Source organism: Tetrapisispora phaffii, chromosome 1, assembly GCF_000236905.1.
Source record: "Tetrapisispora phaffii CBS 4417 chromosome 1, complete genome".
In the NCBI taxonomy this organism is placed as follows: domain Eukaryota; kingdom Fungi; phylum Ascomycota; class Saccharomycetes; order Saccharomycetales; family Saccharomycetaceae; genus Tetrapisispora; species Tetrapisispora phaffii.
The window spans coordinates 272,408-285,329 of record NC_016520.1 but is presented as its reverse complement, the minus strand read 5'-3'; the positions used below and the strand labels follow the sequence as shown (position 1 = coordinate 285,329).

The window sequence follows — 12,922 nt, the reverse complement described above, 5'->3', positions numbered from 1 at the left end:
TCAAGTGAATGGTTAAACGACTAGTAGATTGCAAGAGATAACGATAGATTGACCGAATTAACTAAACGATCGTTTATTAATCTTGAACCTCATTTAACGCTACTACTTGCAATTTGTCTTTACAATTATGTGGAGTAACAAGCTTATGTTGGGTAGTTCCAACATCTAAGTTAGTGTCATTAGCCACTTCAGTTGCTCTAGTATAGTCCATCTTCTTTATAGTTAAATAATCGATTGATCTTTTATTAGTGTAATTAAACTATTCTATATAGAGTTAGATGCCCTCCTTATATATGAGTTAATCTGACAGTTGAATGAACATGCGTACGTGTTCATTCATCCTCCTAGGCTCTTTAGTGCTGTATTGTACATCTGTGTTTATCACGTAGCCATTTACATTGTAGTGAGAAATTTTCACCTACCACTTGAAAGATTGTTCTAGACCTTCTTTCCATTAGTAAGTGATCTATTAGTTCTGGACTCAAAGTGTCATAAACTCTTAATTCTGTCACATACACTACAATAATTCTGACATCATTTCCAACAGATATTTAGTTATACGTCCAGTGTCATTTCCAACACTGTCACATACACTCAATAATTCTGACAAAAGTTTCTGAACCTCCACGTTCATAATATTTACCATTCCATTACCGCCTATTTTTATAGTATCAATTTATATTATTAAAAATATCAAATTTTCAATAAAAACATCCGGGATAGTTTAATGGTTAGAATCCGCGCTTGTCGCGTGCGGGATCGGGGTTCAATTCCCCGTTCCGGAGATTTTTTATATTCTGTCAATCTTAGCTTTTAGATTAAAATTATTCTTATTATACTACTTTACAAAGTTTAGGTAAATGCAGCTGAATACACCAAAGACCAAGTCAAACTTTGACCAGGATCCAAAAATTTCTTGTCAAAAGTGTCTGAGCTAAAAAATTGGTACGACATTGTTGGATTGAATAGAGCGACGTTTAACATTATAATACCTTTCCACCCGTCTTCAATGCCACCGACTATTTGACTAAGTATACAATCCCATTCTTCTTTTACAAACTGAGGTGTTCTGATAAATGAAGATGCCGGGGTAATAGGAATTGCATGAATCATATGGATATATTGTGGTAAATTTCCGAAATATGTCGTATGGTCGATTTTATTTTCAAATAATATTCCACTTACCTTATTTTTAATAAAAGGAAATGGTTCAGTAATATTATTACTGGCATAAAGGAAATAATGGGTAATAGATTTCTGTAGGACTGCTAGCTGGATGTCGCTTAGGTGCCCTAAATTTTGATCATCTGACGCGATACTCCAAAGTTTTAGGGCGTATGCTGCATTGACATCTTCAGATGATGATTCTTGATCTTTACCATCTCCACTTGCAAATAGTCCCTTTGCCCACGAGTGGCCATGATACCAATCAAACGATCTATAAACTGGAAAATATTTATCTTCTATTGGATTCGCATAATCTCTAATCAAAACCTCTACCCACTCTTTATTTTCGTAGTACCAATCTAAAGTACCTAACTGCTTTTCGACATAAACAATAATGGCAGCTGCTTGGACATGATAACTAGAATGAAAATGGTGATCATTATAGTATGAATTCCCAAAATCCTGTGATTCATTTCCTGAAGAAATGATACCCTTCCAGCTGGTATCATATCTTAACGGTAATTTTTGAGTGTTAGTAGTAAAATTTCTCATTGCTAATTTTAATTTGGGAAGAAGAATATTAACAAGGTTGGAATCATTCAGAATAAATTGACAGCAATACAAAATCCAAGCGTATTTTGCTAAGATCTTACCAGAAAAATACATGGAATCTAGATTTGATTCACCTATAACATCCCCCATAACTTCCATGCTAGCTGCATTTCTAATTTTTTCTAATTGTTCATTATTGTATTCAACTTTATTTTTTCCTGGGATTGTAGAAAATGGTTGAAATCCCAAGTCTTTTATAGTAGCTAACTCCATATCAAAATCATTAGTTATATAAGCAGTCATTATACCTTTAACTGTCGAATCCAAGTATAAGTCTACTTTTCTATTCGTCATCTCTTCAGTAAATGTTTCTACATGGTGCGGTAATGCAAACATCAATGTAGACCCAGAGTTAGAAAATCCAATTGTTTTATAATGAAAACCGTATTTACTAGTTGAATTTGTACTAATTGCAGACAAAACACAATCAACTGGATAACATCCTGCTGCATTGTCTATTTCATTAATACCATCTACCACAGTTTGTAAGAGTATCTCAGGTAAACGTTTGTCAGCAGAGTATGCGTTGTTGCTCATTTTTTTAAATGCAATTCTTGTATTATCAGGACTAGAAATGTATATAATCCATTTTCTACCATTTTCTAATATTGACTCAAATTTTTGAGTATATCTACTGATAGCTGGAAGCTCTTCTAGAGAACGAAACCCAATACTAGAATAAATAACCGGTGTAATATAATGATAAACAGCTGAAACAAATCCCATACCCTGTATTAGTGGGGTTTGCATAAATTGGTCATTTGAAAGCCTGAATTCTAAATTTACTGACATGTGTTTTGGGTTTTTAATTTGTAAATCCATGTTGCCACTATTTTGGAACTCCATTGCACTGAGCGTCAATGAGTTAATTTTAGGTGGACTAAAAAAAAATTGAGGCGGATCTCCATCTCCAAACACTCTTTGAGAAGCTTTTGTGTGTGATATGGCTAACCCTCTGAACTCATCTTCTTTAGAATACCATACTGAATATGGATGTGTCCATATAGGCAATGTCTGATCACCTAAAAGAATATTACCATAAAATTTATTTGTTTCGATCGGTAAATATTGTGGATAGACATTTGGAATTTGAACATCATGGTCTGTTCTAGTAAACATCGAAGGAGGTGCATCCTTTCCAAGTTTTGTATCAAAAAGCGTATTCGAAAGATTTAAATTATCCATTTGCTGATCAATTGGATCTTGAGAATACCAGCCTTGCAAATTTGTGGTTATATTTTCAGAATTACTTCTAGATGACGGTCTAGTTGGTAAAGGTGGTCCATCGCAATCAGAACCTCTGGAATAAGAATTTGAGCGTGAAGGGCTAAATTGTGGTCTTGCAGGCAACACAGGTGAATTCCCAGTGCTTGATAGTCTTGCCGGTAACTCAGGTGTATCACTAGCGCTAGAAGGTCTTGGGGGTAATTTTGGACCAGGTGAGTATCGATCATTCCCACTAATTCTATTTGGTATAGGTGGTTGAATTCGCTCTTCCTGTCGTCTTATGATGCTATTACTTCTACTTGGTACTTTTGGAACTGGAATCAATCTATTAATATTGGTCCTTGACGGAATTCTAGGGGGTATCCGTAGCACAGATGATCCTGAATAGTTAGAACTTTCATTAGATGCATTCGGATCTAATTCAGTATATGGAGGAGGTGCTGTTAGTGGTATCTCTTCAATATTTACAGAAGGAACTGGCCTATTCAACTGTGACATTGTAATTAATTGCTTTCTTTCCCCCTAGAGTTTAAATTTACTTTTGAAATCTAGAATATGTCGCTTCACAACCAGAAATATAGAATACTATAAATTATTTATTTCAGTTAGATCTCCCATTATATAAAAATATCAATTCTATGTGGCTTGCATTTTATACAAGCCTCAATTTTTTTCTGCTAAGTTCCCTAATTCACTCCGGGGCTTGAAATGGAAGCTCCAAAGTTAAAATCAAACTCGAAAAATCACAAAGTTATAGCAATGAGATGAGATGAGTTCATGTAGAAATTAAGATTTAAGAACAAAATAGAGAATTCAAGTGAAATAAAACAAATCATGATCTCCAAAATAAATCTTTGAGCACATATTTAATTATTTGACTTTACGATATTTATATTAATATACTTGAAGTGACATTTACCTGAAAGGTTTGATTAAAGATATTAAGAAATATAAAATGTCAAAAAACGATATCAACCATAAAGATATATACTTAGAATTACACCAAGAATACAGACTGATACATCTGCTTTATCATAGAAATAAAAATCAGCACAGGATAGCAATTTGGTGGAAATGGTTCAGTATATTGAAAAGAAGTTGCAGTAAAGTAGTGGAGATTCTCCAAAGACGTAGTCTAACAGGTAGAAATGTAACTAAATTATACAATTTGATACACAAATTTCTAAAGCAACAGATTAACAAACTAATATATGTATTCAATAGTATAATTGCATTAGGCCAATTTATTACCTTAGGTGTTGTGCTTGTAGGCTTATTATCAAGAATTTATAGGATTTATAATAACCTATTTGAACTATACCATCCTTTATTCAAAGTGTATAATCTCAATAATATAATAGCAGAAAGCAATAAACTCGAAAATGAATCCCAATTAGAAAAAATATTGGAAAAGGTATCGCATGAAGAGCTTGGAGATGTTATAACTGATGAATCGGTACTTATAAAAACTAGTAATTACGATAATAATCTGGATATTCTCAACACTTTAAGTGAAGTGCGTAACATTAAAGAAAGTGCTGCTGGAACGAAACCCAAGTCTCATTCTATTAGTGATACAAAAGTATCAACAAAATTGGATAAGAAGAAGAAGAATAAGAAGAAAAGATCAAAATCTGATATTGATAGTATTTTTGGATAATATATATTGTTCTGTACTATTTACGATTACATAATGTTTAGGTAATAATAATATGTTTGCTTTACCTTACGAACTTATTAAGTATGTAAAGTTTATGAGGGATAAAATTTCAATAGAAAATATATTGACAGTTAATGGATCACTTTTGATTGATGACTTTGTCAGCCCAAGTTGGTAACACAAATGATGCTGAATGAATCGAGGCATTATAATATCTTAGATTGTTTTGTTCTCTATCAGTGATTTCACGAGAAGGGCTCGTTAACTCATTGTTTTCATCTTTACTGCAGACGACAAGACCCAATTGACCAGACGTATATGTAGGAACCATAGTATAGCAGTATTTCGTATTTGTGAAAACTGATTTAGCAGTTTTCATCAAATTTTTCAGATAATTGATATCTAACCAGATATTTTCAGAAGTCTGTGCAATCACAATACCATCATCTTTTAATGCACTATGAAGTAGCTCAAAATACTCCTTTTGGAAGAAGGCTTCAGCAGGACCATCTGGATCTGAGGAATCTGTAATAATTACATCGTACCTATCCTCATCTGTCGAGTTGGCAGCATCTTTTAAATATCTAAAGCCATCGCAAAGTTCAATCTTCACTTTAGGATGATTTAAAGATGTAGACATATTTTTTAAGTATTTTTTTGAAAGTTCAATAACTGCGTTGTCAATTTCTACTAATGTAGCAGATTCAACGCAATCATGTTTAACAACTTCCCTTATGACACCACCATCACCTCCACCAATAACCAATACTCTTTTAGGATCTTTATGGGAGAATAATGGGATATGGGAAATCATTTCTTGATATGCAAACTCATCTCTTTCAGAGCATTGGATTATACCATCCAAAACTAATACATTTCCGTATTCTGCACTTTTAAATACTAAAATATCTTGAAACTCACTCTTAGACCAATGCAGAATCTCTACAACTTTTAACATCAATGCTTGGCCTGGGAAATGCTCATCATTAATTTCTCTAAACCAACAATCTTTAATAAGTGGATGTTCCATTGCCATTTTTTGGTGCAATTTTTTATTTATTTAAATGTTAACAATTCAATTAGTTCATACAATGATGCATTATATGTTCTCCAAGTATGTATGGATCTATTCTTTTTGAAACAAACAAAGGTCTTATATAACCTTCCATCTTTAAAGTCAAACTTATTCTGCTACCATGTTACTACTCTTCTGTCAAATTATTTATATAAACTAAATTTTATGTGAAAACTTCTTCATCTTAGCACAAAACGATGCGATGATGCAAATATAAAAATATCGATTATAAGGTTAAAAAAAGTGTTCGTAACGATTCTTCAATATTGAATTAAATGGAAAAAAGATCAATCAAAATTAGTACTCAACTAGTTTATGGAAAGGTTATTGAAATTACCTTATATTTTAACGGATTATATTTCTATCTATTTATAAAAGCATGCCAAAGTTATTTGAATGCGGCAAATTGAGTACTTGTTCTTGTCAAGTTGGCTTCAACAATTGGTGTTGTTTCTTGAATACATTTTTTCATTTTAGTTGTATTATTTTGAAAACAATTTTGTAAACAAGCAGTTAATGTAACCTTTGTATCATTTTCTAATAAGTCTGTTAGTACAGATTGGAAAAATTGTAAATCAACTGTAATTTGAAGTAAACCATCAGAAGAAATATTGCCAATTAAAGGCTTGAAGGATTCAAATAAATATTTGGAGATGAAAATTTGTGTTTCTTTCAATATTTTATTTATTAATTGAGGTCCCATTCTAAAACATTCACTGTGAACAGTAACCAAAACCATCAGACCTTCAATAATATAATCACTAACTCTAAAAGAATTAGAAGTAAAAGTGGCCCAACTTATCTCGCGGAACTTCATTTCTAATATATCTCTTAGATTAATTTTCAAATCTGATAAATAATTACCAAAAATCGATTGTTCCATTTTAACTAATAAATTAAAAAGTTCAAGGTTTTTGCTTTTCAAGTTCCATTCAAATGCCTCATCAAAATATTGTAATGTGTGAGTAAATGTAACCTCTCTGATATATTGTAAATTTGTCAATGTTAAAATAGTATGGAAGTTACGAGGATTATCCTTATCTTTAGCTGCATTTTTTAATATAGCTTCCAAAACAGATTCCAAAGAAACGATTTGTTGCATTTCTACATTTGCCAGCAGTTTCTTGCTTGGATAGCTTACAATAGAGATACCATTAAATACAGGAAGTTTTTCAAAAGAGAAAAGAATATCTCTAATAGTTCTAATACTTAACTCTTGAAAGATACGGACTATTTCAGGGAACTGTGTAATACCATATTCAACTGACTTCTTAGTTTCAACATCTAATGGAACAGTTTGATACACTTGCCAATCTTCTAATTTATAGAAATTCGATATATCTCTTAGCTTGGTAGCTGATATAGCATCAACAGTACGTGTCAAAACAACGGTAGTCAACTCTTTTAATATTTCAACAGAGTGGGAGCTAATGCCAAGTTGAGCCAACTCAGTAGAAAATCTTAATATAGGCCCTACGATTCTTGGTAAATATCTCAAACAACTTAAACAGTTTGCATATGGGGGTACAAATCCAAAATCACCAGTTGATTTTTCTGTTGCTTGATTATCTTTATCGCTTTTTTGGTTTATATTTTCAAGTAACAAAGTAGCTTGAGTAGATTCAAAAATATCAGCTATTTTCAGAGATATCAATTCTATCATGTTTTGACCACGTAATCTTACCTCTCTTACATGCTGTTCATCAATGGTCAAATGATTCATATAATTGTCTATGGTATCCATATTTCCCAAAATATTTTCTTTCTTTTTATCATTTAACAAAATACTTTTATAAGAGCCGTCCATAAATTTTTCAACATGATCCCAGAATTCAATAAATTGTCTAGAGCACTTTTCTATTAGATCTATATATCTTAAGATTAACAGCCACATTTCGATTATAATTGAGGAATCTGTTAAAAATTCAATAGGAAGAACCCCTAATTTTCTATTTTCGTTGAACTTTTTATCTGATGTTACAAGTTCATTTACATTTCTATTATTTGACATGCTATTGTTATGATTGATATCCTCAGAAGTTTCTTTAAAGGAACTTGAATAGTCATTGGAGATAGTTTCTACTGATAAATAATGACTTAAGTCAACGGCATCTTCACTTGAGTCCTTGAAATTTGATAATATTGCTTTTCCCGAATTAATAATTTTACCCCTAAATTCTACCGATAATTCTTCGAATTGAGTAATAAAAGAATCTAATCTTTTAGAAATCCATTTAAGAATAGGGTTTCCTTGATTGCAGTCTAAGTCTAATAATTTTGATATCAATTGTAAAAATTGTTCTTGAGTGACATCATTTTCTAGATTTAATAAATCTTCCCAGATATGACATCTATAACTTTCAATTAATTTTTCGTTTTCAAGGTGTATTCTTGTTATTATTGTTGGTAGTTTTATATTATGCTTTTCGTACGAAACTTTTAATTCGTTATAATTATTTAGAGCATTTAAATATTCTACCATTAAACTTCGATATTCTTTTTTCTCTAAATATGTTCTCAATAATTTTGGTGAATTAATATATAACTTGTTTTCTTCAAAGAAAGTCTTTGCTTTTTCATAATTAGCTATCTTATTAGCAGATTCGTATAGTGGTTTCAGTCTCTGATTAGTAGCTTTCACTGCATCATCCAACTTCCCATTTAAAGCTTCGATATCTATAGAGTTTCTACTATTTGATCTATCTTGGGATGAAAAATTTTCGTAAATTTGATCAACTCTGTTTTTCACCTTTACGTACTTTGTGAAATTATCTTGAATTAACATTCTTAACTCTTTAGATTGATTCTTTAGATTGTTATCTAAGTTATCTAAAGATTGAGAAAGATCTTCAAAAGAATCTTTATCATGAATAACCTTTAGAAATTTAATGACATCGAATTTTTTATTATTAATCAAAAAATTCGATTGCATTTCTAATGGTATTTTATTCATATTCAAAACTTCTAACATTTTTTTATTATTCAGTGGATCAGCTACTATGTCATTATTGATTTGTGAATTATTTGAAGGGTTATTATTATCTAATATCTTCTGATTCATTAGATCCTTCAATATTTCATATGATTCGTCTTGAAAATCAGATACATTTTGCCATTTGCTCAAATCTGTTGTTTTTGTGGAATTTGAAAGCCATGAATCTTTGGGATCTAACGAGTTTAATTCATAGAAATCCAATAATTGATTTTCAGTTATATCAAAAGGATTACTCATATTGTTTTTTTATTTGTGAATATTGGAATTGTTTCAGAGCGCAAAAATGCTAACAAGTAAAGTAGGATTACAGGACTAAGCTCAATCAATTTACTCCTATACAATTGAGACAACTGGTGTAGTTTATTTATCAGAATCTAAGAAAACAGATAAACAACTCTTAAATGGTATCTAAAGTTACGATCTAATTCTAAACTTCTTAAATCTATTTATTTTCTCATAATGTTCAATTTGTAAAATAAAATAATACTTTCATTATTAAGTGCAATTGTTATTGTCCTCCAACACTCCCCCAAATTCCAAGGTTATCGTTAAACTTGGAAAATAATCTTAATTTGATTCATACGCAGTTTTTTCTTCCATAGTTTATATATATAAATATAGTTCAAATAAAATAGCAATAAGGAGGGTAAATTACCGAATATCTCGCACATTGTAGTTTCAAATGTTACTCATTAATGTAGTCAATTGGTTTAATTAAGCAGTAACGTTCATTTGATGCAATCCTTGGATTACAGGTACAAATATAAAAGACTCGTAATAGCAGCCAATAGCATTTGTATATTACTATTATTCGATGTCATCATTGAACAATAAATGATACCAAATAGGAAAGTCCGTCCGCTGATGTATATCGAGCCTCCATAAAAGTTATAAATCAAATAACTTTTACTAAAATTAATACAAATTAGAATAAAACAGAATAAAATAACTACAGTTAATTCAAGTAAAGTCTTCTTTGTTCTTTCATAAATACCACCCATCTATTTATATAACTTATTATTTAACCGCCGAAGTTAAAAATCCCCATATACCAATCCGGGTAACATGCATTGGATCAACTAAATTTTAAATGATTTTTAATTTTGGAAAATTAAGAATAGTTAAGAGTAATGGATAATTAAAGATATAAATTGAAATACAGTAATATTTATTAGAAGATTGATAAAATAATTAAGAATCGTTTAGTTGAAGTGGAACTGACAAGGTAATTGCTTTTTTCACTGTGTCTTTTGGTACATTTACAGATACATACATATTAAATTTATTACGTTTTGCGAGATGAGTGATGAGTATCAGTTCGATGCTGCAGCTAGTAATAACATTGAAATTGCAAATACGGTTACATCAACCAATAGAGATGATACTGTGAATATGGCAGAAGAGAATGGTGACGTTTCTATGAATACAGTCAATGATTTGGAAAATGATGTTGACATCGATGATGAATTCAATGACAATGAAGAAGGTATGGTTGGTGATAATAATTTATTTGGAAATAATGACGAAGCTAATAATGAAGAGAAGGAAAATAATTTCAATGATAATAATCTATTTGAACTACCTGAATTCACGAGAAAGGATAAGACATTGAATGAGATATTGGATATGATGGATGATAATCCACCTTTAATCCCTGATGCTGTAATTGAATATTATATGACTAAAAATGGTATAGAATGTTCGGATTTAAGAGTCAAAAGATTACTGGCCTTAGCAACTCAAAAATTCATCAGCGATATTGCTTCGGATGCATATGAGTATTCTAGAATAAGATCTCCTGTTGCTGTCAATAATGCAAACAATGGCCAAGCAAGAGCCAGACAGTTAATGGCAGCTCAACAACTTACTGCAACACAACAACAACAAAATGAAAAAAATTCACAAAGTAAAGTTATTTTAACGGTGACTGATTTAAGTTTAGCTGTAGCAGAGTATGGTCTAAATATTTCAAGACCAGATTTTTACCGTTAAAGGGATTGTCCGCAATATGAACAAGGGAAAAAGACAATATCATTATCAAAAATAAGTATTCAATATATAGATGTATTTATATGAAATACAAGATACTTTAGCACCAGGAAGCATGATGGCTTTTAATTGTAAAAAATGATTAGAAGATTGCTTATCAAATTAAAAAAAAAATTATTGGTTAGAATATAATGTTGCGTTTGGTGATTTAAAAAGTTTAAAGAGCATTAAATAATTTTATTTGGATGTTATTATTATGTAAAGTTAAATGATTATATAAAATGTACTATTACTAACTATAAAACCTAAAATGTACTATCTATTACTACCTTTGTCCTTACAAGATAGATAACTTCTAGATAGTTCTTGAGATTTTAATATTTGTTTCAAATCATTACTGACGAAAGTTGGGATTAAATACAATTCGATATATACTTTTAATATATTACAAAGTTAAAAGAAAGGTGATCCCATTTTAATAGATTATCAGTTTAACAAATTCTTTTATCTATGTACTATATTTTTGACTAAATTAATAACTATATATCCACGGTCACTTAATTTGAGACTAAATTTCATAAATTTGAAAGCATATAGGGATTCATCATCAAAAAATATTTCATTATGGCAATTGATTATTCGAAATGGGATAAAATCGAATTATCAGATGATTCTGATGTCGAAGTTCATCCAAATGTCGATAAAAAATCATTTATTAAGTGGAAACAACAAAGTATTCATGAAAAGAGGGACAAAAGAAATCAGGATATAAAAAATTTAGAAACACAGGTTTCTATGTATGCTGCATTGAATAAAAGGGTTGATAAATTGTTATCTAATGTATCTACCGAAGATTTAACAGAACGTGCCAAAATATCAAAGTATTTAAATGCAAATTTTGATAAAACTGAGAAACAGGTTGGGGAAGCCGTTGACCCAAATATACCTACATACAATGAAATGGTGGAAGATCTCTTTGAGCAATTGGAAAATGATGCTAAGAAAGAGGGTAAAGATCCAAAAGATGGTGAAGTAATTAAAAGTTTATGTTTAAAACACAGAGCAAAAATTGACAGTGTTACAGTTGAAGCTAATGAGAAGCTAAAAGAATTATATATTGAAAAATCGAAACTAATTTCCTCGGAGGATATGCACACTGGTTTTAACTCTAGTTTTCTGAATAAAAGTAAAGGTAATGATGGTAAAGATGAAGTTTCAGAAAAACTAAATGCTATTGCAGATAAGAATGCCGTATCTTCATCAGCTGTGGAGAAATTACCAATTTTAAAGCCACAATTAGAATTTATTGATTACAAAGATGATGTAATGAAACTAGCACCCGAAACCGAAAAATTTGGAAGGATGTCAGCAGGTGGTTACAAAGCATCAGAAGAATACTTGTTGAAACATATGCCTATAATTTCTGAACAACAAAAAGATGCATTGATCATGAAAGCATTTGATTATTTATCAGAAGATAATGAAAAGATGGCTTATCAAGTTGTTCATCAATCTGAATTATTGTCATATCTTCGTGAAATTTATAATTTGAAAAAAATTCCATTTCTTAATATTGATGAGATGAAGAGCTGCATAGAAATGTTCTTCAAGAGAGTAATATATAATACACAAAATGCACAAGGTAGAAATTCTTTCTTAGAATCGGTTAAAACCAAATTTGAACATATTAAAAATAGAGTTCAAATCATGAACGAAGAACAAATTCAAGAGGGCGAAGGTGTTGAAACGATCCAATTAAAGTCATTAGATGATTCCACTGAACTTGAAATCAATTTACCAGACTTCAATTCTACTGATCCAGAAGAGATAAGAAGAGTGGAAGTATTTAACAAGTTACCTGTTAATATGCAAGATGCTATAAAGACTAAAAACTTAGATAAGATTAATGACGTACTTAGTGAAACTCCTATTGACGTAGCAGAATCATACTTAGACTTATTCAATGAAGCCGATATTATTGGTGTCAGGGCATTACTAGAAAACGAAGATGAATTTAAACATTTAAAAGATGAATATAACAAAAATCAAGATGATTTGGAGCACTTGTCTATTGATGAAAAGTCCACCAAAAATAATGAACCCGTAAGCACAGCAGATCTTGTTGACTGAGTGACAAAATGATTGGTTTTTATTTTTTTCATGCCCATTATTTTGGTCAATATGTATTAGCCAAGAT

General features: G+C 30.6%; 6 protein-coding genes and 1 non-coding gene across 7 annotated transcripts; 4 read left to right on the top strand and 3 right to left on the bottom strand.

Annotated features, from left to right (window-relative positions):
• The first annotated feature begins 713 nt into the window (after window positions 1–713).
• TPHA0Atrna8D lies at window positions 714–785 on the top strand. The gene has a single exon. It is a non-coding gene; the product is annotated as a tRNA-Asp (tRNA).
• Window positions 786–852: 67 nt separating this feature from the next.
• On the bottom strand, window positions 853–3,504 carry TPHA0A01440 (uncharacterized protein; the record flags this gene model as incomplete). Its single annotated transcript, XM_003683613.1, has 1 exon — window positions 853–3,504. One exon carries the CDS (start codon window positions 3,502–3,504, stop codon window positions 853–855), a length of 2,652 nt encoding a protein of 883 aa, XP_003683661.1.
• A 457-nt stretch (window positions 3,505–3,961) lies between these two features.
• On the top strand, window positions 3,962–4,666 carry RMP1 (Rmp1p; the record flags this gene model as incomplete). The annotated part of the gene is made up of 1 exon (XM_003683612.1): window positions 3,962–4,666. The coding sequence occupies one exon, from the start codon at window positions 3,962–3,964 to the stop codon at window positions 4,664–4,666; it is 705 nt and encodes a 234-aa protein (XP_003683660.1).
• Window positions 4,667–4,805: 139 nt separating this feature from the next.
• SPE4 (spermine synthase) lies at window positions 4,806–5,702 on the bottom strand (the record flags this gene model as incomplete). The annotated part of the gene is made up of 1 exon (XM_003683611.1): window positions 4,806–5,702. The coding sequence occupies one exon, from the start codon at window positions 5,700–5,702 to the stop codon at window positions 4,806–4,808; it is 897 nt and encodes a 298-aa protein (XP_003683659.1).
• Window positions 5,703–6,129: 427 nt separating this feature from the next.
• SEC5 (exocyst subunit SEC5) lies at window positions 6,130–8,973 on the bottom strand (the record flags this gene model as incomplete). The annotated part of the gene is made up of 1 exon (XM_003683610.1): window positions 6,130–8,973. The coding sequence occupies one exon, from the start codon at window positions 8,971–8,973 to the stop codon at window positions 6,130–6,132; it is 2,844 nt and encodes a 947-aa protein (XP_003683658.1).
• Window positions 8,974–10,035: 1,062 nt separating this feature from the next.
• On the top strand, window positions 10,036–10,728 carry TAF10 (Taf10p; the record flags this gene model as incomplete). Its single annotated transcript, XM_003683609.1, has 1 exon — window positions 10,036–10,728. The coding sequence occupies one exon, from the start codon at window positions 10,036–10,038 to the stop codon at window positions 10,726–10,728; it is 693 nt and encodes a 230-aa protein (XP_003683657.1).
• A 621-nt stretch (window positions 10,729–11,349) lies between these two features.
• CDC37 (Hsp90 co-chaperone CDC37) lies at window positions 11,350–12,855 on the top strand (the record flags this gene model as incomplete). Its single annotated transcript, XM_003683608.1, has 1 exon — window positions 11,350–12,855. One exon carries the CDS (start codon window positions 11,350–11,352, stop codon window positions 12,853–12,855), a length of 1,506 nt encoding a protein of 501 aa, XP_003683656.1.
• Window positions 12,856–12,922: the final 67 nt, after the last annotated feature.